Source organism: Ahaetulla prasina, chromosome 3 (genome assembly GCF_028640845.1).
Source record: "Ahaetulla prasina isolate Xishuangbanna chromosome 3, ASM2864084v1, whole genome shotgun sequence".
NCBI lineage: Eukaryota > Metazoa > Chordata > Lepidosauria > Squamata > Colubridae > Ahaetulla > Ahaetulla prasina.
Window position 1 is genome coordinate 44,565,379 of NC_080541.1, and position 24,094 is coordinate 44,589,472.

General features: G+C 37.0%; 1 protein-coding gene across 3 annotated transcripts in view; it reads right to left on the reverse strand.

The window, feature by feature from the left end:
- The window catches only part of TRIM55 (tripartite motif containing 55), a 48,880-nt gene that overhangs the window by 16,105 nt on the left and 8,681 nt on the right, over positions 1 to 24,094 (reverse strand). Inside the window, exons 5-10 of one of the 3 annotated variants that reach the window (XM_058177770.1) lie at positions 20,606 to 20,839; positions 17,838 to 17,860; positions 17,614 to 17,738; positions 15,306 to 15,523; positions 10,946 to 11,233; positions 6,786 to 6,876 (exon numbers count right to left, since the gene is read on the reverse strand). In XM_058177770.1, coding sequence (XP_058033753.1) covers positions 6,786 to 6,876; positions 10,946 to 11,233; positions 15,306 to 15,523; positions 17,614 to 17,738; positions 17,838 to 17,860; positions 20,606 to 20,839 — 979 coding nt within the window. Of the gene's footprint in view, positions 1 to 195; positions 591 to 6,785; positions 6,877 to 10,945; positions 11,234 to 15,305; positions 15,524 to 17,613; positions 17,739 to 17,837; positions 17,861 to 20,605; positions 20,840 to 24,094 lie in introns of those variants that run through there. The other 2 variants (XM_058177771.1, XM_058177769.1) reach the window with 2 other exon arrangements.

Sequence of the window (24,094 nt, forward strand, 5' to 3'; positions counted from 1 at the left end):
TGAAGTCTGTGTTTTTCTTGTTGGGTTGCAGAACCGAACCAGACAGTTATAGAGGTGCAAATGACAGACTCAATAATTCCTCTGTAGAATTGGATCAGCAGCTCCTTGGGCAGTTTGAGCTTACTGAGTTGGCGCAGAAAGAACATTCTTTGTTGTCCTTTTTTAATGATGTTTTGATGTTAGCTGTCCATTTGAGATCTTGCGATATGATAGAACCCAGAAATTTGAAGGTTTCTACTGTTGATACTGTGTTGTCAAGTATTGTGAGAGGTGGAAGTATGGAAGGGTTTTTCCTAAAGTCTACCACCATTTCTACGGTTTTGAGTGTGTTCAGTTCCAGATTGTTTTGGTTGCACCACAAGGCTAGTCGTTCGACCTCTCGTCTATATGCGGATTTGTCATTGTCTCGAATGAGACCAATCACTGTTGTGTCATCTGCGAACTTCAGTAGCTTAACAGATGGATCATTGGAGATGCAGTCATTGGTATACAGAGAGAAGAGAAGTGGGGAGAGCACACAGCCTTGGGGGGCCCCTGTGCTAATTGTACAGGTATTTGATGTGATCTTGCTTAGCTTCACCTGCTGCTTCCTGTTTGTATAATTTGCTTTATAATTTTAGTAGGTTTGGAAATGCTTATATATAGAGATCTATATAAGGAAATGCTTATATAGAGATCCCTTTGCAAAAGACATGTTTAAAACCTCTGTAACATAATTTGATCTCTTCCAACAGTTAACATAAGAGCTTAACAAACATGCCATTAAATGCATCTAATATTGTTAACTATGCAGACAGTTACAAAAACCTGTATCTAGGAGTTTTACAACTAGCACTTCCATTGCTCTTAACAAGTCAATCAATCAGTTAGACTTGGCTATATCACCATGAGACATGGAATAATACATTCCTAGACATGTAACTTTATGAATAAACTCAGAAAAAACATAGCTCCAATAGAAGAGAATATATATCTATATCTATATCTATCTAGCTATATCTATCTATCTATCTATCTATCTATCTATCTATCTATCTATCTATCTATCTATCTATCTATCTATCTATCTATCTATCTATCTAAAGAGTCTCTTGATGCGGGTGAAGGAGGAGAGTGCAAAAGTTGGCTTGAAACTCAACATTAAGAAAACTAAAATCATGGCATCCGTCCCTTTCAATTCCTGGCAGATAGATGGTGAAGAAATGGAGGTAGTGACAGATTTTATTTTCCTGGGCTCCAAGATCACCGCAGATGGGGACTGCAGCCAAGAAATTAAAAGACGCTTGCTCCTGGGGAGGAAAGCTATGGCAAATCTAGACAGCATACTAAAAAGCAGAGACATCACCCTGCCAACAAAGGTGCGTATAGTCAAAGTTATGGTTTTCCCAGTTGCAATGTATGGCTGTGAAGGTTGGACCATAAGAAAGGCTGAGCGCCAAAGAATTGAGGCCTTTGAACTCTGGTGCTGGAGAAGACTCCTGCGAGTCCCTTGGACTGCAAGGTGAACAAACAAGTCGGTTCTAGAGGAGATCAACCCTGACTGCTCTTTAGAAGGCCAGATCCTAAAGATGAAACTGAAATACTTTGGCCACCTAATGAGAAAGAAGGACTCACTGGAGAAGAGCCTAATGCTGGGAAAGATTGAGGGCAAAAGAAGAAGGGGACGACAGAGAATGAGGTGGCTGGACGGAGTCACTGAAGCAGTAGGCATGAGTTTAAATGGACTCCAGAGGATGGTAGAGGACAGGAAGGCCTGGAGGAATGTTGTCCATGGGGTCGTGATGGGTCGGACACGACTTCGCAACTACCAAAAACAACATATATATGTATGTATGTATGTATGTATGTATGTATGTATGTGTATATATATATCTATATATCTATATCTATATATATCTCACACAAATGTTGCATTTTGGAAGATATCTTTTTCTCCCCCTTCTCTATAGAGGGTGGATTGATTTTGATTTGATTTGATTTGATTGAAACATTGATTTTGAAGGAACCAAATTAATCTCCAAAACTGAACACTATTACAGAGAATAATTATGGAAGCCATAGAAATAGAGAAACACCCCCATAACATAAATAAACGTGACGATACCTCCCGCTTACCAAACATCTGGAAACTAGCACTAGTCAAGAAACGAATCCCAGCTACAAAAATTGACACCAACACACGACAGGACCTCGAACTTGGAACCAGACCAGAGTCCAAAATGCTATTTCCCACACAAACATCCACACATGACAAGACCTCGAACTCGGAACCAGACCAGGCTCCAAAATACTACTCCCCACACAAACATCAATCCCATTAACCAATTAGCAACACAGCCAACCAATCTACTTGAAACAGCTAGGCCAGCTATTCAAAAAACTCCATTAACCAATCAATATGTAGCAACACAGCCAACCAATCAGCTTGCAACAGCTAGGCCTGCAATTCAAAAAACACCCCCCCACCAGTATTTATAGAGAAACAGCAGTTAAAATCCACACTTTGCTCACATAAGAACAAAGCGAAAGCCTGAAGGTGATGAGTGAGATCACATCGAAACGTTGCCTAAATACTTCCAATCTTACACGGGAAAAGACCCGAACATACCAAAACCTGCATGTATATATATATATATATATATATATAGGTCTTTGGTTGTTCGGGTTTTCTCCCGTGTAAAATTGGAAGTGTCTTGGCGACGTTTCGAAGTCTCATTCGTCATCTTCAGGCTTCAACCGTGCTTCTGGCAGCAAGAAGCACGGCTGAAGCCTGAAGATGACGAATGAGACTTCGTCGAAATGTCGCCAAGACACTTCCAATTTTACACGGAGAAAACCCGAACAACCAAAGACCTATATACAAACACCGTGAAAACCTCAGAAAACATATATATATATATATATATATATATATATATATATATATATATATATATATATATATATATATATATATATATATATATATATATATATATATATATATGTAGGTCTTGGTTATCCGGGTTTTCTCCCGTGTAAAATTGGAAGTGTCTTGGCGACGTTTCGAAGTCTCATTCGTCATCTTCAGGCTTCAACCGTGCTTCTGGGAGCAATGTGTGATTGCAGCTGTTCCTTCCTTTTAACTGCTAGTGGGGTTTGAACTGAATGGGTGGGAGCTTGGCTGTGGTCTGATTGGATGGGGGGGGTTGTGCTCTGATTGGCTGGGGGTGTGTCCTGTTTGGGTGGGGGCTTGGTTGTGCTCAGTCTAGTCTGTGCTGCAGGGGGATTTGAGCTGGTGAGCTGCATAGCTGTTGTTTGGCTTTGTGGTCGTGCTACATCTTCATAGTAGGTGTCAGTCTGCTGCATGAATGGATTGGAGGGGTTTGAAATGGCTCATGTTGCAGCTGCGGTCTGGCTTCTGGTCCTTGGTCGTGCTTCATGATCAGTGTGGGTTTGGGTCTGCTTTCTGGGTGGATGTGTGGTGGTGACATCCTGTGTGGACCTCGTGAGTGTGGGTCTGGTGTCATTCCTCGTGTTAGGGACTCGTTTGTCAATAAGGGCGGGTTTCCAAATGGCTGGTAGGCGGGAGGTGTCATCTCGTTTGTTCATGCTGTGTGGGCGTTTTTCTATCTCAATGGCTTCTCTGATTATTCTGTTGTTAAAGTGTTCAGTTTTGGCGATAGTTCTGGTCTTTTTAAAGTCAATATCATGTCCTGTGACTTTAAAGGGTTGGACCAGGGAAGAAGGTGGTTCCTCTTTGTTGAATGAGTTCTTGTGTTCTTCAATCGTGCACTTATTCTTCTGTTGGTTTGTCCAATGTATGTGGTGGGGCAGGCGGTGCATGGGATTTCATATACTCCTTGATTTTCTAACTCAATTTTGTCTTTGGGGTTTCTTAGGATGGTGGATATTTTTCTGTTTGTGCAGAATGCTGTCTTGATGTTGTGTTTGTGGAGGATCTTGCTGATTCTGTCTGTGGTGCCTTTTATATATGGGAGGAGGGCTGTGCCGTTTTCTTGTTCTCTGTCTTGGATTTTAGTGGGGGTTCTTTTGGATTAGCTTGGTAATCTTATTTGTTTGGAATCCATTGGATGTTAGTACGTTAGTGAGAGTGTCTAGTTCGGGTTTTAGGTGTTGTTCATCAGCTAAGCATTTTGTTCTGGAGATGAGTGTCTTGGCTACGGAGTTGATCTGTGCTGGGTGGTGGTGTGAGAGTGCGTGCAGATAGCGGTTTGTGTGTGTTTTCTTCTGGTAGATGGTATGTCCTAGGGAGCCATTGGGTTTTCTGTAGACTAAGACATCCAGGAAGGGAAGTTGGTTATTAACTTCTGTTTCCATGGTGAACTGTATTTTGGGGTGTAGGCTATTGAGGTGTGTGAGGAAGTTGTCAAGTTTTTCTTTCCCGTGTGGCCAGATTATGAAGGTGTATATATATATGTAGGTCTTTGGTTATCCGGGTTTTCTCCCGTGTAAAATTGGAAGTGTCTTGGTGACGTTTCGACGAAGTCTCATTCGTCATCTTCAGGCTTCAGCTTCGTGCTTCTGGGAGCAATGTGTGATTGCAGCTGTTCCTTCCTTTTTAACTGCTAGTGGGGGTTTGAACTGAATGGGTGGGAGCTTGGCTGTGCTCTGATTGGATGGGTTTTTTTTGTGTGCTCTGGTTGGCTGGGGGTGTGTCCTGTTTGGGTGGGGGCTTGTGCCCCACCCAAACAGGAAACCCCCTCAGCCAACCAGAGCACAAAAAAAACCCCAGAGCACAAAAAAAAACCCAGAGCACAAAAATAACCCCAAGATGTAGTACGACCACAAAGCCAAACAACAGCTATGCAGCTCACCAGCTCAAATCCCCCTGCAACTCAGACTAAACTGAGCACAACCAAGCCCCCACCCAAACAGGACACACCCCATCCAATCAGAGAATCCCATCCAATCAGAGCACAGCCAAGCTCCCACCCAATCAGTTCAAACCCCCACTAGCAGTTAAAAGGAAGAAACAGCTGCGATCACACATTGCTCCCAGAAGCACGAAGCTGAAGCCTGAAGATGACGAATGAGACTTCGTCGAAATGTCGCCAAGACACTTCCAATTTTACACGGGAGAAAACCCGAACAACCAAAGACCTACACACACACACACACACACACACACACACACACACACACACACATATATATGTATATAAAAATCACACAAAAGTTGCATTTTGGAAGATATCTTTTTCTCCCCCCTCTCCCTCCCTCCTTCCTTCTCCACTCTCCATCTATCATTAGAAAGTCCAAAATTTGCAAAAACTGAAAAGGAGCACAAAATATTAATGCAAGTTGAACTGAATCCATAATAGCAATACTGTAGCACAATAAAATTCTGAAATGCTATAAAGATTTCAAAATATTTTGTTGCTCAGGTACATGAAAATCATTTGGTAATAATAAAATAGTACCATCGTTAGGACTAGCCAAAAGACTACCAAATAATGATAAATATTTAGCAACCCTGCAAAGATTATTTAGTAAAACTAGTTAAATGTCTATGGAGATTCTCAGTCATCCAGGTCATGATTGTCCCAAGAGTGCTTTTTCAAGAGGCAACTGAAGAAGTCAGAACTGAAGAAGCTTCTTGGATGAGAAGTGAAATGACTTCAAAGAAAAACCAGAAAGACCAGTTGCCTCTTGAAAAAGCACCTTTGGGACAAAACTAGTTACTTAAATGCATGAAGGTTTTTTTAAAAAATGAAGGACACGGTCGAAAACCCCCCTCCATCTAGATTTCCTAATCTTTTAAAAAATGGACCAAGCCACCAAATATCAGCATCAAAGAGCATCTGAAGGAATTTATTCTACTCAATTCTTGCCATAAAACAGAATGTTAGTTTCTTCAGGGACCTGTCCTGGCAATCACAACATCTGACTGGCAAGGTAGGACAGAGTCACATAGCAGTGTTTCAGTATTGTGTTGCAAGTTCTGTCCCTTTTCTCTGTGTGTTGTGATGTTGCACAGATGTCTAGGCTGGTTAATATTTGAATGGGAGACTGTCAGAAAATCCCACATAAGCTGATCTCCAATTTCCAATGAAAAATCAGTAAAGTATATCAACAAAATGATTTAATGGTTATTATAACAGAAAGCTGATCTATAAAATTTGGAGAGAAATCAGGTGGCATACATATGGGAATGTGAAATGCATGCAAAGGACAACATTTTTATACTTCCCCTTGATAGGAAACCTCCTACTTATAGTAAATGATTATACTAAGGAGAAGATTAGATTTAAAATCAGGGAGCAAGGACATGTTGGTTGGGTTCACCATAATATAGTTAGTGTGATGTGTGAACCTAGTCATAGTTTTAAATCATGTGGTCCCTTCTTTTTGTTCTGAAATAAATAGATGGTTATTAGGGACAAATAATGTTGCTTCTTGGGGCTTCTCTGCTGAGAATAATTTGCATACATTTGGGATGGGCAATCATTAAGGTGCTTATTTATGTTGAAATTACGCCTTGTTACATCCACAATTTTAAACATCTCCAGAAATGCTGAAATATATGGGATTAATATGGGAGCTCCAAGATCTTTTTTTCTTTCTTTCACTACAAGCTGTCATTTTTTAATCATGCGGTGTAACATCCAGGATAACATTTCAGAGGAGGGAAAGATGAGGAGGAAAAGCTTTATAGCATTAATGACATGATAGTATGGTCCTTTTAGATGAACAAATGGGATCTTTGTTTCTTAAACTACCTGCAGGCATTGCTAGAGTAAAGACTGGTGCTGTTAGTTGAGATAAAACAAAACAGTTCCTACCCCTCAAAGTAAAAACCATGTACTGAATCTGATTCCAGATATGGTGCAGTAAGATAAGAAAAGCCAAAACTGATATGCAGAATGTCAACCCCTGTGAGGAAATAATAAAACATGATTTCACTAATGTCACCAAAATCATCTGCTCATAACTGTTGAGCCAGGTGAAGAAGACATTCCACTCTCAGTATACATTGATCCCAGTTTTTAAAATGCCAGGTGGTTATACAAGCAATATCAAGTAAACTTTGTGCCAGATTAGTCCTTGTAAGAAGCACGTACAAACTGAAATGTCAGGCAACAATAAAGACCCCCGACTTAGAATATCTTATTCAGTCTTTGCCTGCCCCAAGTTGAGCTAAAGAAATTAAAATGCTGGCACAGAGTGAGGTGCCCAGCAGTGATTAGGGTGAGCTTTCTGAATAAGAATGAGTTGACTCAGTAAGGCAGGGGTCTTCAACCTTGGCAACTTTAAGCCTGGCAGACTTCAACTCCCAGAATTCCCCCGCCAGCAAAGCTAGCTGCAGGATTCTGGGAGTTGAAGTCCGTCAGGCTTAAAGTTGCCAAGGTTGGACACCCCTGCAGTAGGGGACATGCCATTGACAGAGCCTCAAGTTAACTGAAATGACACATATTGTGATTTGTTTGGTTTTGGCTTATAGTCTGAATCCACTGATAAGGTGGGCCTTCTGAACAGACAAATGGCTTCCTCCCTGACAAAAAGTTCCTCCTAGCTCTGTGTGACTCCCAGTTCTGACCTCAGTAGGATCTTGATTCAGAGCTTTGCAATGACAGGATCCTAACACATTTATATGGCAATTTCATAAGCACCAATAAGATGCATAATAATATACTACGCTACATTTTAAGCTGCCCAGTTTCACTTGGATAGTGAGATGGGCAGCATATACATTTAATCAGTAAATAAATAAATAAAAGTAAATTCAATACAGTAAAGGGGCTGTACCTGAAAGCAGGCTATTTGGGGCAAAAGCTGCTGTCAGTGACCCACTCTGAGGAGACCAGATGTCCACCAGCAGCATAGTGGCTAGCCACTTCATTGTCAAAATGTACTGACACAAGTGTGTCTTAGGGCCAGGCAAGTAAGGTTTTTTTTTTTTTACATTTATATCCCGCCCTTCTCCGAAGACTCAGGGCGGCTTACAATGTATAAGGCAATAGTTTCATTCTATTTGTATATTTACAAAGTCAACTTATTGCCCCCCCAACAATCTGGGTCCTCATTTTACCTACCTTATAAAGGATGGAAGGCTGAGTCAACCTTGGGCCGGGCTTGAACCTGCAGTAATTGCAGGCTACTGTGTTCTAATAACAGGCTCCTTACAGCCTGAGCTATTCCGGCTCTGCTTTCAATACTCTTGGTAGATCTGGAGGAACAAAACACCTTTGTTTTGGGCAAGAGAACCGTGTTCAGCAATGGTAGCAGACATAGCTGGACAGGTGTTGTTGTTTCAACCAGAGGCTATCCATAGTGGTGACCTTGGTGGTCTGCTCTATTCCTGCCTCTGAAATCCTCTGGCATGAAGTATAATGATGCAAACAGATAAGATTAAAGATGTGGCTGCTGAATTATATTTTAACTTAATCTTTATCTGCACTACATAAATGAACTGCTAGTGAATCATTTAAAGTAATAGGTCTCAAGATTTTCACCCATACAAAAATGAGTTTATGATAATTTAGTAACTGCAAACAGAGTTTGAAACTTTGTTTTAGCATAATTCTCTTATCTGAGAACTACATAAGGAGATTTGTTTGGAATTAGTGAAGAATGTTAACTTTTGATCACAAGTGCAGCTGATTTTATTAAGTCATGATTTTCAGATACCATCAGTGTCACAGGCATTACCATACATTTGCAAATGTGCTAAATTACACTTGAATCAATAATTTCTTTTCTGAAATAAAGCCCTATGAACTCAGAGTGATTTTCTCTTAATATCAAGAATTATTTCATGAGGTTAGATCCAAACATGCCAATTTGACAATTAAAATTATTCCTTCCTCTGAATCCAAGGGAGGCTGTCCATTTGAGGAAAATGATGGGGAAGCATGTTTTACAAAAAAATTTTTTTTTTACAGAATCATATACTATAATGGAACGGTATATCAGAGGATATCTAAGGCAACTCCCTACTTAGTGCAGGATCAGCTAAAGCTCTGTTCAGTTCCAGAAGTACTTTCTACAGTGTTTTAGAGGGTGAGAAAGTCTCCAGCGCAGTATTTTAGTAGTCCAGTGAATTGCAAACAATATAAGGAACTGGTGAAAGCTACATCCTTTTCTTCTTCTTCTTGTGGAATGATATGTGGTTAAGCACATATCCAGATCCCACCTATGTTCTTACTACTTTCTACATATCTGATTTAAAGCTCATTGTGTTTTTTTTAATTGCTACTAACGATAGGAAAGAAAATGAGGTTTCAACTGTCATGATATAAATAATATAAAATGTGAAAAGAATTAAGCAAGTATTTTCCAGTTGCGTGATTAACATGATTGCACAACTGGAATTCATGATACATTCTCAGCAGGGCAAAGTTACTTAATTTGTCTAATTTAAACATAAACACATGATTCAAATGAAAATTTGTTTTGGTATTTTCATGAATACCACGAATTTGAATTATATATCTTTGCTTTTCATCTGCCTTTTTGCATAATCTTATAATTGTTTTCAAAGCTTTTATTGAGATAGCTTTTTATCAATATAAGCACTTAGACTTATATGCTGCTCTATAGTGCTTTGCAGTACTTTAAGTGGTTTACAAGTATATTGTCCCCAACTATCTGATCCTCATTTAACCAACCTCGGAAGGATGGAAGGCTGAGCTGTCCAGGATCAAACTCCTGGCTATGGACAGAGTTAGAACGCTGCATTCTAACCACTGCAGAACCACAGCTCCTCAATATGGAGATCATTTTTTCTAGAATTTCCATATAATTTTCCTGTGTAGGATTTTCTGGAGAGAGGATGGCTGCCTAGAACGCAGTATTTCTCAAATTCATATTTAAAGATCTGTCGATTTCATAGAACCATTTGCACATTCTTGAGATCACAGCCATGTTTTAGTCTGCAATACATATTACCTTGATTGATAGGATCACACACACACACATATATATATTATGTTTCACATAGACTGCAATAAAACTGGCTTCTGTAGTCAGAACTATCAGGCAATTCCCAAGGCAAGCATTTCAATGGAGACCTTATAATCAAGACATACTCTAGATCTTCCTTCTTGCTGTTGCAACTTCAGTTCTTGCCCAAGCATAACAGAGGAGCAGCTTAAAACTGTCTCCTTTCTAAAAGTGATGCAAATTGGTCCCAGACAATAGTGGAAACCAGAGACCTAAGAGTGGCATTGGAAAGGCAAGCTTCTTTGGTACAGGGCTGGGGGATGGGGGAAGTTACCCCTAATCTGGAGTTCGTTTGCAAAAGAGCTATGCAACAATGGTTGCTAATAATGTGCCTTGGAGAGTGAAGCTAATATATGTAAGTTTTTGTAACGTGTTTGATTAGGGACACTTCTTTATTAAAACTTTGTAGCATTGGCCAGTCATTCACCTAGTGTTGTGTTTACTGCTTATATGTATGCACAGAGGTATTTCAATGGCACTATAAATTATGAGTGAGGAAATTGCCTAGTCAGCTAATCCCAAAATAATGCTGTCCAGTAAAGGTATTGCACAATAAGCAACAATGTCATATGCACCATTGTATGAAAGACACAAATCACAATGCTGGCATCAATTGCACACTGATATCATGATACATCTGATGACATTGTCCCCTCTTGTGAATGCCCATGTCTTCTAGTGGTTTCAAATGACAGTTCCTTGTATCTCTTGGTATTTTTAGGGATATTACATCAAGAAAGTCTGCACTAGGTTTTGAAAGCTAGTATATATAAGTACTATATATTGCACTTGATGTAAACATTTACAAAATGGTGTCTATGTCTATGTTTAAGAATGTAGCCTTCCTTCTCCAATTTACTTTTAAGATTTCATTGGAATTCTATGTGGCTGAACTGGCATATATTAGAGTTAACAAGGAACTAACATAATTTCCTTCTTAGAGGTACTATTTCATAGAAAATTGTGGTTGAATGCAACATATTCAAAGAATAATACTAACCTTTGAAGTATCTGTAGATGGGTTAACTTCCTTACCACACACAGCAGAATTTGTATTTGCAGAAGCTGCTTCTGGAGCCTCTGTCTTCTTGACATTCACTTCTACAGGAATGGAAGGCCCTACCTGCCTACTCTCGGTCAATAGAGCTGGATTTGAATTGCTTGTTTGTCGTGGTGATGCTTTATACCAACTAGGGTAGAACAAGGGATCGGATGACTCTCCATTTGACTGTAGTCCAGTTTCTACTAGTCCTGCTGGCTGTGCTGTGGTAGTATGTACAATTTCATCCTTAGTAGGAAAGATTAAAACAAGAAAAAAAAAAGAATGTAAATTATTTGAGGTGGGTTTTTTTTACCTCCATCTCTTCCCATTTTTCTCTCTGAAAGGGCAGCATCATGAAAACTTATCTTTTAGTTTTCTATACTTGATATTCTAAACTATGCTTTTTGATTACTGAAAAGTGCAGCAGATCTTAGGGCTTTTCCATACTTATCCCCAACCATAACAGAACAGAACACAACACATGACACAAACATGTCCTGGCAACATCTTTTTCTGTTGTCTCTCCATGAAGTTTGCTTTATGTAGGCCCTATCAATGAGTGCTTTCTACCTTATTCCAACACTACACAAGGGCAACCTCAAGAGTGTAAAATTTGTGACCAGAGAAATATTGTGGCTTTATAATTATATGATTATTCTTATTGACAATATACAATATCTTAGATTAAAATTAAGTGAATAATATATTATGAATATTGGTTCTTTATAATGTTAAGTATTAGTATTTTAGTATTTTTAAGTACTGGTATTATTTATTTAAACTTAGAAATTGTTGTATTGTATTATTATCTCTACTGAAAAAGGTTGAGGGTCACTATTGTTATATATTTATTTGATAGGCTCCCCCCCCCTTTTTAACTTGTCCTGTTATTCTCTCTCTATTTTTCCTTTTATGTTAGTTTATATTTTAATGTTTGGTTTTGAAATTTAATAAAGACATTTTTTTAAAAAAAAGTAAAATCTGCTAGCTATCACTTCCCATTACATGCAAGGAATGCAGGTGACTTCAGTGATTTGAAACAGAAGAAATAGACAGGACAGGAATCGGTAATGGGAACAGTCAAGGTCAAGCCAGTATAATTTTCTGCCAATTTAAGGATGAGGGATAACACTTTTAACTCAGCAGTGGGTAATTAAAGTTCATACTAAGGAAACAGTAAACTCAGCTTGGTAGTGGTTGTTAAATACACCATCTGCAGCCAAAGTAACAAAGAAACACTTAGGTTTTTATTCTTTTTGTTAAATTCTGAATTCTACTAGTTGTTTTATTAATTATTATTATGTTAGCTTTATTTTACATAATGTTACTTTTTAAACCCTCTGTTGTTTTATTTGTTCTAGGCAATAGATTACGGCTTTACTTTAAGATGACATTAACAGGAATTATAGTTTTAAAAGTACTGAATACTTTTAAAGTAGGGGAGGTTTATTTTCTATTGCTATTGGATTTTTTTTAGTGTGCTCTAAGTAAAATTTTAAGGGCTGCATCCAACGGTGGCCTTCTGTATGCAGAAAGCCGTTCTACTTGCTCTAGACAAAGTTTCCAAGTTTTCACTGATCTCTTTACCTACTGCAACCTTCAGGTTAAGAATATGTTGACTGACAATTCCCAGATTTACCAAAGAGCAAGAAAATTCTAGAAGTTGTAGACCAACACACTCAAAGTACCAAAAATTGGGGAAGACTGACCTAATAAATCAGCATATTTAATTAATAATGTTCCTTCTTGCTTCAAATGCTCTACTATCATCCCAGTGCCGAAGAAGCCCACTATCAAGGAACTGAATGACTACAGACCAATTGCTCTAACATCTGTAGTCATGAAAACCTTTGAAAGGCTAGTGCTGTCCCACTTGAAAACCATCACGGATCTGCTGTTAGACCCCTTGCAGTTTGTATACCGAGCAAATAGATCAACAGATGATGCTGTTAATATGGCTCTGCACTACATCCTACAACATCTTGAATCTTCAAAGACCTACACAAGGCTCCTCTTTGTAGACTTTAGTTCAGCATTCAATACCATCATTCCAGACACTCTTCTAACTAAGCTAAACCAGCTACAGGTACCTGAACACACTTGTAAGTGGATCATAAGCTTCCTAACAAACAGGAAGCGGCAGGTGAAGCTAAGCAGAATCACATCAGATATCTGTACAATTAGCACAGCCCCCACCCCAGCTGTGTGCTCTCCCCACTTCTCTTCTCTCTGTATACCAATAACTGCATCCCCAATGATCCATCTGTTAAACTACTGAAGTTTGCAGATTACACAACAGTATTCGGTCTCATTCGAGACAATGATGAATCCGCATACAACTAGCCATGTAGTGCAGCTGGAACAATCTGGAACTGAACACACTCAAAACCTAGAAATGGTGGTAGACTTTAAAAAAAATCCTTCCATACTTCCACCTCTTACAATACTAGACAACACAGTATCAACAGTAGAGAATTTCGAATTTCTAGGTTCTACCATATCGCAAGATATGACTTTGTGTCAGAATGGTCAAAAACTTGGCAACTCCAAATCTCAACCAGCAAATGCTCTGTCTTACATATTGGAAAAAAGAATCTAAACACTAAATACAAACTCGATGGACATTACCTTACAGATGACCCCCACCCTGTTAAAGATCTTGAAGTTTTCATATCTAATGATCTAAGTGCCAAAGCCCACTGCAATTACATTGTAAAAAAGGCTTTAAGAGTTGTAAACCTAATCTTACATAGCTTCTTCTCCAGAAACACTACACTACTAACCAGAGCTTATAAACCATTTGCTAGACCAATTCTTGAATACAGCTCGCCTGTCTGGAACCCATACCACATTTCAGACATCAATACAATTGAACGTGTCTAGAAATATTTTACAAGAGGAGTTCTCCACTCCTCTGAATACAACAAAATACCTTATGCCACCAGACTTGAAATCTTGGGTTTAGAAAACTTAGAACTCCTCCGCCTTCGACAGGACCTGTGTTTAACTCATAGAATCATCTATTGCAATGTCCTTCCTGTTAAAGATTACTTCAGCTTCAATCACAACAATACAAGAGCAAACAATAGATTTAAACTTAATGTTAACCGCTTCAATCTTGATTGCAGAAAATATGACTTCTGTAACAGAGTTATTAATACTTGGAACACACTACCTGACTCTGTGGTCTCTTCTCAAAATCCCAAAGCTTTAACCAAAAACTGTCTACTATTGACCTCACCCTATTCCTAAGAGGTCTGTAAGGTGTACATAAGAGCACAAACATGCCTACCGTTCCTGTCCTATTGTTTCCTTTCATTATATCCAATTAATATAGTTATTACATACTTATGCTTATATATATGCTTATATATTATATAGTTATTTTCATGCTTATGCTTATATATACTGTTGTGACAAAATAAATAAATAAATAAAAAAGATCTAAAATGGACAGCTAATATCAAAAATGTCATCAAAAAAGCACAACAAAGAATGTTCTTTCTGCGCCAACTCAGAAAGCTCAAACTGCCCAAGGAGCTGCTGATACAGTTTTACCGAGGAATTATTGATTCTGTGATCTGCACCTCTATAACTGTCTGGTTTGGTTCTGCAACCCAACAAGACAGACACAGACTTCAGAGGATAATTAGAACTGCAGAAAAACCAATTGCTACCAATCTGCCTTCCATTGAGGATCTGTATACTGCACGAGTCAAAAAGAGCTGTGAAAATATTTTCAGACTCCTCACATCCTAGACATAAACTGTTTCAACTCCCGCCCCCTCAAAACGACACTACAGAGCACTGCACACCAGAACAACTAGACACAAGAACAGTTTTTTCCCAAAACGCCATCACTCTGCTAAACAAATAATTCCCTCAACACTGTCAAACTATTTACTAAGTCTGCACTACTATTAATCTTCTCATCGTTACCATCACCCATCTCCTTCCACTTATGACTGTATGACTATAACTTTGTTGCTTGTATCTTTATGATTTATATTGATATTGATTGTTTCCTGATTGCTTATTTGTACCCTATGACTATCATTAAGTGTTGTATCTTATGATTCTTGATAAACGTATCTTTTCTTTTATGTACACTGAGAGCTTGTGCACCAAGACAAATTCCTTGTGTGTCCAATCACAGTTGGCCAATAAAAAATTCAATTCTATTCTATTCTATTCTATTCTATTCTATTCTATTCTATTCTATTCTATTCTATTCTATTCTATTCTATTCTATTCTATTCTATTCGGATTAATAAAGTGATAAAATATTTAACATAACTGATATGAGAATATTAGTTACCTGTTTAGCTGTGGTAGGAGTATTAGTTAGTGGGTTAGAAGGTAATGATGGTGCTAGATTACTCTGAGATACTGCTAGTGTGTCTTTCAATGCAATATCCTGTTGAAGTTGCTGATATGATGCTTGTTCAGATATTTCATCTTCTTCACCTGATGATTCAGTGTGAATTTCATCTGGTGTTTTCCCTTCTGTAGCATCTTCTTCCTCCTCCTCCTCTTCTATTGTAACATAAAAGGGAAAATACACTAATTGGTTTCCTTTAAAATAAAATTTGTTAATAAAGAACCTTTGGTTCTAAAGGTTCTGGTTTATCATTTTCTAAGCAGGAAGATTTGTCTCTGGCTCTATTAAAAGAATTGAATTGTATCAAAAAAACACAGCCAGCACTGAGCAAAATAGTATTTTTGCATCAGTTCCTGTTCATAGTTGTTTCTCTCAACACATAATAAAATTAACAACTTGTTTTTCTGTGAAACCTTCCCAAAGGACTTTGGATTTCCTAGAATGGTTAGCACATTGTTTTTTTTAGAAGCAGAAACTATTCATCTAATAATAAGAATAAGAGGAAGTAGCTTGTGTAGAGACTGGACAAACTATCATAGCAGGCTTTTGACTTTCACTCCTGATACCTCTGATTTTTGTCACTGAGTCCTTAATTCCTAGGAAAAGTGGAAAATGCAGTTATGGCCAGGATATGGTCATTGGTCAGAATGTCCATGGATAAATTATTAATCATTGCAACAGTAGGTTACTTAAAATAAAAACCGTCTCCGGTGGAACACTCTATGAATACATTAGACATATGGGGTTGCCAAGTGTATCAAGAACATATGCTTATAATTTGTATATAAAAAAGGGAAGGGAAATGATTTCCCATGCCATCAAATTTTCTTTGCTGTAATATGTATACAATCCCTTCTCCCAATCTGCCTCATGTTTGTGCTGAAATATTGTAATGAGGAATATTACTTAATAGCAATATAATGTAGCAATTAAAAAAGCTAAAGGATACAGTTCCACCTCTTTCCTGAAACTCTCACTTTTTATTTAACAACTAGGCTGATCACATGATTTTATACACTATGGATCAAAGATTTGGAATGTAATAGTGTTCTACGATGAATGACATGATATGATGCATGCGATTATCTCCGGACTATGCGGAAAATGTTTGTTAGCATTAAGTACCTTTGTACTTAATTAGGTATTCTGAACTGACTTCGTTATATGATAAATACTGGGTCCAGCTTCACCTTTCTGGTGATAAATATTTCAATAAGAGCACAAAATAGCAAGTTCTGACAAATGATGGTTTATAAAGAATTATAAACTTGATCTGCTTTTGGTCTAACTAATATAAATGTGGTTAAATACTGTTACCTTCCCACTGAAGTGGTACCTATTTATCTTTTTGCATTTGCATGCTTTCAAACTGCTAGATTGGCAGGAGCTGAGGCAAGAACGGGACCTCAACTTGTCACATAGTGTTGGGTCTCAAATTAAGTAAGGAGGTCACACAAACACATTATTTTAGGGTGGCATGGCATCACCAAATCCTAATTTAGCTTATCTTAATGGAAAAGTTACCCTTCTATCTTGACTATATTTGTTCCAATCTTTTATTTAAAATAGTTGTTTACACTTTTGTTTCTCACTCTTCATTTACCACTACATTTATGAATACAACAAGGTATGAGTAGAGAATGAGAAGCTTTCAATTGTCACTTTCTCAATAAGATTCCAGGAACCTTGACTATCAACAGAATTGACAATCTATATTTACAATGGCTGTAAACACTGGATAAATACTATTGGCTACTGTATATAAATTCAGACACACGCTCACAGATATACATGTGCACACACATAAAAAACCTATCAATATTTCTCAGTATAACATTGGAAGTAATTAACATCTTCTGGGTACATAAATACACATAATCAAGCTTGATAACTACTTTGATTCAAGGAAATGTTCTGTCATGAATCACTATTGGTAATCATTGTAAGGTTCTGCTAGTCATATAAACAGATCAGACAGAGGTTAATAGCTTTGATGTATACTGAATGTTGGAATCTTGAAAGATTTACAACACTAATGCCAAAGCTCAGATTCTATGAAAAAGACATATTTCAGCATACCATCTTAATCTTCATGAGTTTACTTTTGATTATTAGACATGTAAAATATATATTTCACTTTTGTAGAATGTCAAAAAGGTCTTTCAATTATTTTTGTGACAGGATGTCTTCACAAAAACTGAATGCTTCACAAGAAAAAGGAAAATAAGCTTTTTAAAAAACCTACCTCTGTAAAAGTAAATTTCTCTAATTATCTTTTCTTCTCTATTAAGATTGACTGTGAAGTGGGTCATATTTTCATAGCCTTTCTCTATTTTTTCCATCTGAAATGCTTTAGAAGCTTCAGTAATTCTAAAATAGAAACACCATTGTGTCATCTGCATTATTTTGCAACTGAACAGTTTAAAAATTGTTGGCTTACAATGAAAATGGTAACACATCTTTACTTACTTTTGTAGCAATGCTTTAGCATTCTGTGAAAAACAAAATATAGCCAATAAAATACATTATTTAATAACTTTTTCCTTTTCTTTTCAACATACATTGTTAATTCATTTATAAACATGTTAGAATATATTTTTAACAAATAATAGCTGGAATCAGGGGTGGGATCCTACTGGTTTAATAACTGGTTCACTGAGCTTGCACATGCCAGACGCACACTCTATGTGCATGCACAGTTTGCAGAAAATTGAATGTCCGCATTGCTGAGAGAAAGTAAAACACCTGAGGAGCGGCAATCCACTCTGCCGCCCCGATCAGTTGGGATTCAGAAGCAGAAATATAGGCGAATATAACGCAGGGGCAGCGGGCGGGCAGGCCTACTTCAAAGAAAGAGAGAACCGGTTCACTCACGGTTGAAAGTTGGAGCTAATGGTTCGCCCAAACCGGTCTGAACTGGTAGAATCCCACCACTGGCTGGAATTCTAATCATAACAAGATATTCCATCAAGATAATGCAAAAGTGGACCCTTTGAGGTAAACCAAACCAGAAAGTATATTTTGATCTAGAAAGATATTTTAACTGTTAATTTCTCTAGGCCACATTGGGAAACAAGAGACGCTCATGATGTTGTTAAATTAAAACTTCCAGCACTACAGGTAGCATAGCTGCAATGGATGTTAAGGGTTATAAGACATATAGCTTGATAACACAGAAACAATTGCATATTCCCCATCCCTGTTATACACTGATGTACACATTTTTAAAACCATGCCCATAAAGATTACAAGCTGCTATGCTTTATCTTGTCTGCTGTTCATAGCCTGGACATTTAGTTCAAGACAGAACAGCAAATCATTTGGTTCCTTGGGTTAAGCAATAATGTAGACCAACTAATATCACAAATTGCTCTGTAGCTATGATTCTTGTTTCATTTGCACCAGGGGTGAAATGCTCCCGGATTGGACCGGCTCGCGCAATCTGGTAGCGATGGCAGCCGCTGGTTTGGAAAACCGGTAGCAAAAATCCCTGGCCCTGCCCCCCTGCCTCTGCTGAGCCCCACCATCAGCAGAGAGGTTTTTTTTACTTTTAAAAGAAGGTTTTGCTTTAGCCGAAACATGCCTTTAAAAGTAAAAAAAAGCCTTTCAGGATCCCGCCCCTCAGCTGAGATCGGCAGAGCCTTTAAACTTAAAAAATAATAATTTAAAGGCTACTCTGGGGATCTCACCTGAGTTCCTCATCAGCAGAACCTTAAAAAACATGTTTTCCGTAGAAAACATGTAGAAAACCTCCTTTTAAGAGATTCTAAGGCACTTACCTGATTACTAATCGACCTCATGGCTTTTTTCCCAGCCGGAAAGCCCCAGTTTCGCTTTTAGCACCAGACAGAACTAATCTAATTTAGCTAATCTATTTCATCACTGAGTGATTAATGCTGTCTGGCTTACCTGGCTGAGGAACTCTGGGAATTGAAGTCCACAATAAAATAAAATAAAATAATAAAATAAAATATTTGTGCAGCTTTCTGAGATTTGGTGTGTTTCTGTAGTGTTTCACTCTAACTACACAAACACACAAAATCTCAGAAAGCTGTATGTGGTATTTTGTGTGTGTGTATGAGTTGTGTTGTGTGTGTGTAAAGTGTGAAAGTTGGTTTTTGAGCTTTTTGTGGCTGTGTGAAGTGTGAAGTGCAGCTCTTTTACACTGTGTGTGAGTCAGTTGTGTTTTGTTGTGTTGTGTGTGTGTAAAGTGTGAAAGTTGGTTTTTGGTACCTCTTATTGTTTTTATACTTTGTTTATTATTTTTATTATTTATTGTTATTGGCCACACCCATCCAGCCATCTGACCACCAAGCCACGCCCACCAATTAAGCCATGCCCACAGAACCGGTAGGGAAAATTTTTAGATTTCACCCCTGATTTGCACTATAGAGTAATGATTGCATCAATTATAATTATGCATCAATTATAAGCTCACAGGAGTATAGGATTAGTGCATTTTTCATATTGGGAAATACCAGGCTATTTATATTCAAATTACCTGATGTACTTAACAGAATGAATTATCAGATTCTAACTTTCTGGTTTGGGAGAGTTGCCAGCTAAAAATAAAGATACATGCTCTATCATCTATAGATGATACACTATCATCTCTTTGCAAAATCTGAAGGAATTTGAAGATGATCTTCACAAACTGGAAATTCTAATTAAATAAGAACCATCTGATTTTGCAGATTGGAATATAAACTGTTCATGAGAAAATTCTATTATCAGTTAAAATTCAAATTTAAACTTAATTTTGGGGAAAAATTGGGTCACTTTGACATAAAACTTAATATAATGTAATTATTTCCCTATATAGTGTGCTGTATTACATTCCAAAGGGTTTTTATTATCTTCATTTAATAACCCTAGGATAAATGTCATCTCAAATACATATCTTTTGTTTTTCACTTTGAAAAACATATTTCGCTGTAAGTATTGTCTGTTTAACAATTTTCTTCCACTTTAAGAAAGTACCATAAATTCTATATGGGATGGGCAAAAATACAATTTTTAGATTGAATATGGAAAAGTACTACACAGGTAGATATTCTATAAAACATTTGAGAAGTACATGATGAACACTCAAATGGTACTTTCCATAGTGCTAAGGAATGCTAAAGAAAATGCTAAGGAAAAGACATTTTCCTCTGAGAGATTTAGCACAAAGGAAGGTTTAATTAGAGGATGAATAATGATATATTCCCATTTTTAAAAACTTTTCTGCAACATACCTGTAAAAATAGAGCCATTTCTGGCTCTTCCATAAATTGGATGCCTGATTCCACCAGTTTTGATACTGTCTCTAAGTGATCTGCATACTTTTTTATCAGAGCCCGGACATGTTCCAATTTCTCCTCTTGGCTCCGAGTGATTATTTGTGTCATCTCACTTTTTCGTTCTTCCAATATTGCGTACAAATAATCAAATTTTTCACATAGTTGCTCCTTCTGCCTTTTGCAGCATTCCTGTGAATGAATCATTAGCTTTGTGTTAAAAGGATTATGTCGACTGCATCTGTTTTTATTTCTATAAATTGAGGGAAATGCCTCTGCACTGAAAAAGCTTTTTCTTTAATTAAAACCTTTCACAGTATCTTGTAGAAGCCAACAAACTTCATGGATTGAGACAAATCACGAAGGTGATATGAACAAAGAGGGAATTTTGAGTTTTGAACATTCCAAACTAACACCCAACTAAATTTGCCTCATAATAAGTAATAATAATGAAACTTTTTTCAAACGCTGATGGTAGAGCTCTAAACATTTCTATTTAAGCATCAAGATCATTTTAATTTTAGAATAAATAGCCTAAAATATGAACTGTAATAGCTTTTAAAATAAATGTTTATACTAAAAATGTTCAGGGTGACTTGCAAATTCCTCCAACGCCTTCAAAACGTTGCCTTTTACGATCTTTACAATTAAATAATAAATAATGTAATGTAAACTGTAAATTATTAAAATTACTTTAGAATTATTTCCCTAGATTCCAATATCTTCTATTACATTATAATGTAACAGAAGTTATTGGAATCTTGAGAGGTAATTCTAATAATTGTATTTAACTAATTTAATACAATATAATTACATACTGTTAAACTAAATCAAAATATTTTTCCTTAGGCTCCAATGATGGCTTTGTCTTGGCTATGTCTTTTGAAATATGATTACTTTCCAGGTACGTCATACAGTTTTGCTACTTTAAATACCCTGAAATAAGTTTTCCCTTTCCATAAATTGAACACTCAAAAACCCTGTGAAAATTTCCAGAACTAAATATAGTTTAGTAAGATATACTTTGCTTTTGTAAGGGAATAATCAGACTATTTTAATAGCTATGCCTTTTTTAAGGTTTCCAGCAAGCCAATTTAAGAAAGGTCATAAAATATGCTATCTGTTCCAGATGGGGATAGAAAGGTAGAATTTTTACTCAATAGGAAAAGGATTGTGTTTAAGTTCCAAGTACTATTTGATTTCAAGATCACATTGGTGTCTAATGGGCACAAACATTATATGAAGTTAAGAAAAATATTCAAGCTGTTACTACAGAGAGAAGAAAAGCTGTGATCTTTATGTTCTATTATTGAGAGACACAAAGTTAGTTGGAATTATGAAAAAGAGCTTATTTGGCTCACACAGACTATGAAAGATGTGTCCTTGTGAGATTGTTTTGAATCTTTCTTTACTGTATTGCTTTTTGTTGAGCAGAAAAATGTGTTTCCTGTTGATCTAATATTTTTAAATATAACCTTATATTCATGTTTTCAGTTTTACATTAATTATATTTAAACAATCTTGCACTTGGAATTCTTAATTGGTAAAATCATTCTGTTGTGCAAACACGTTAGAAGTTTGGGGTACTGCTTTTCTAAATAAAGAAAGATAACAAAAATAAAGAAAACGAAATATGGAAAACATAATGAAGGTTTCCCAAAATACCATGCATTATATATGGACGCTAAATTTATTGAATGCTATGAAAATGAAACGATTTATGAGAATCTGCACTTTTCAGATTAGATTTGGAGAGCATTTGGTAAAAGTGGGAATTATATATAAGTAAGTCATTATTGAAAAGATAAAATATCAGACTGGGTGATTGCTTCTATTTCCTACTGGATTGTTTTGTAAAACGTTTTGCAAAGGCTTTGAATTTATTTAAGAACCTTTCTTTGTTTGCATCTAATTATGGCACAGAGATGTACCAGTATTTTGCTTTTTACTGTTGTATTCATTTGATTCTTAGACCACATCTGAAGTGGCATTAAATCTCCTTAGATCTATCAGTGCCTTTTTTTTTTTTTGGCCTTATTCTGACATACGTTTTGCGGTTGGTAAAACTTTATGCATTTCTATTACCATGCTATCAATAGTGCAATCTGGTGATCCCTAAAAGGTTGATTAGCCCAACAGCTATTGGTTATTTAGATTCTCCTGTTAGGCGTCCCATCCCATTCCTGGGCATTGTCTTCCACAACTATTCTGCTTTGAGCAGAGGAACAATTCATTTGTTTCAAATTGAGTTTTCAGTAACTGCACCTGGTCTCTGAAACATAAGTCATCTTGAAAAACAGCTAATAGTGGTGGTGCCATAGCAGGGGCTACACGGTGAATGGTAGAGGCAGACCTGGTTCTCTCTCTGCTCTTTTCCAACGCAACTCCCATCACAATGTCATCTTTCCCTGGGTTACTTATCAGCATGCACTTAGTGCTCTTCTGAATATCAGCTGGGAATTGGGCTGCTTTGAACACAGCCATAGAAAGCACTTGTAGAAAGCCAGACCATGTTTTGGCAGATGGCTAAACCTAGCAGTCTAGCCATCTGTTAAAACTTGTCTTTCTTTTCTTCCCTCCACATTCTATTGCATGTTAAGGAAAATAATTGATGACTGTTTTCTTGCCAGCTACTGACATTTGGTAGGAAGAGAGAAAAACAAAGCTAGTGAAATATGGCAATGCTTGGTATACCATAAATAGACAACACAATTTGTTGGGATTGTTTCTAAGATAGTACAGATCATCACTGGGAGTAGCAATTTTTATGTCAATATAGTTTTATGTCGAAATAGGTTTCTGCCATCTCAGGGATTAAGCTTGTCTGTAAGGAAGAGTCCTAAATTGCTAAAACTTCAATATCACAGTATCTCTCTTTTGGAGAGTTTAATTCTTACCGTGAAGGTACTTGAAAGGCTTGCTATGGTCTGCAAACTCCTGATACCAACACATTTCATCTTTGCAATATGTAGACTTCCTTTATGCATACTTGCAATATGTGACAACTTTTAAGTGCTAATGTTTTCATACATTCCTTGGCTCAGAAATTTCAGCAATTTTGAACCATGTTTGCTATATTATTTCCTCTCGTACGTTTTGATTACCGAAAGGACTCTGATGGATTTTTTTGCAAATTAGAATGGCATATTGAGATGTAAACATTCTTTACCTCATTTTTTTTTTCATTTAATCTTTCATTTGGGGATAGAATTTCCATAAATGTGGGGTTTTTTTTTTAACACTCTTGAAAACAAGAATGTTTTCAAGAATGCTTCAAACCCAAGGCATTTTTAGCAAAAAACAAAACAAAACAAAACAAGGGCCGGTTTAGCTCACGCTGGTAAAGCCTGTTATTAAGAACACAGTAGCCTGCAATTACTGCAGGTTCGAGCCCGGCCCAAGGTTGACTCAGCCTTCCATCCTTTATAAGGTAGGTAAAATGAGGAC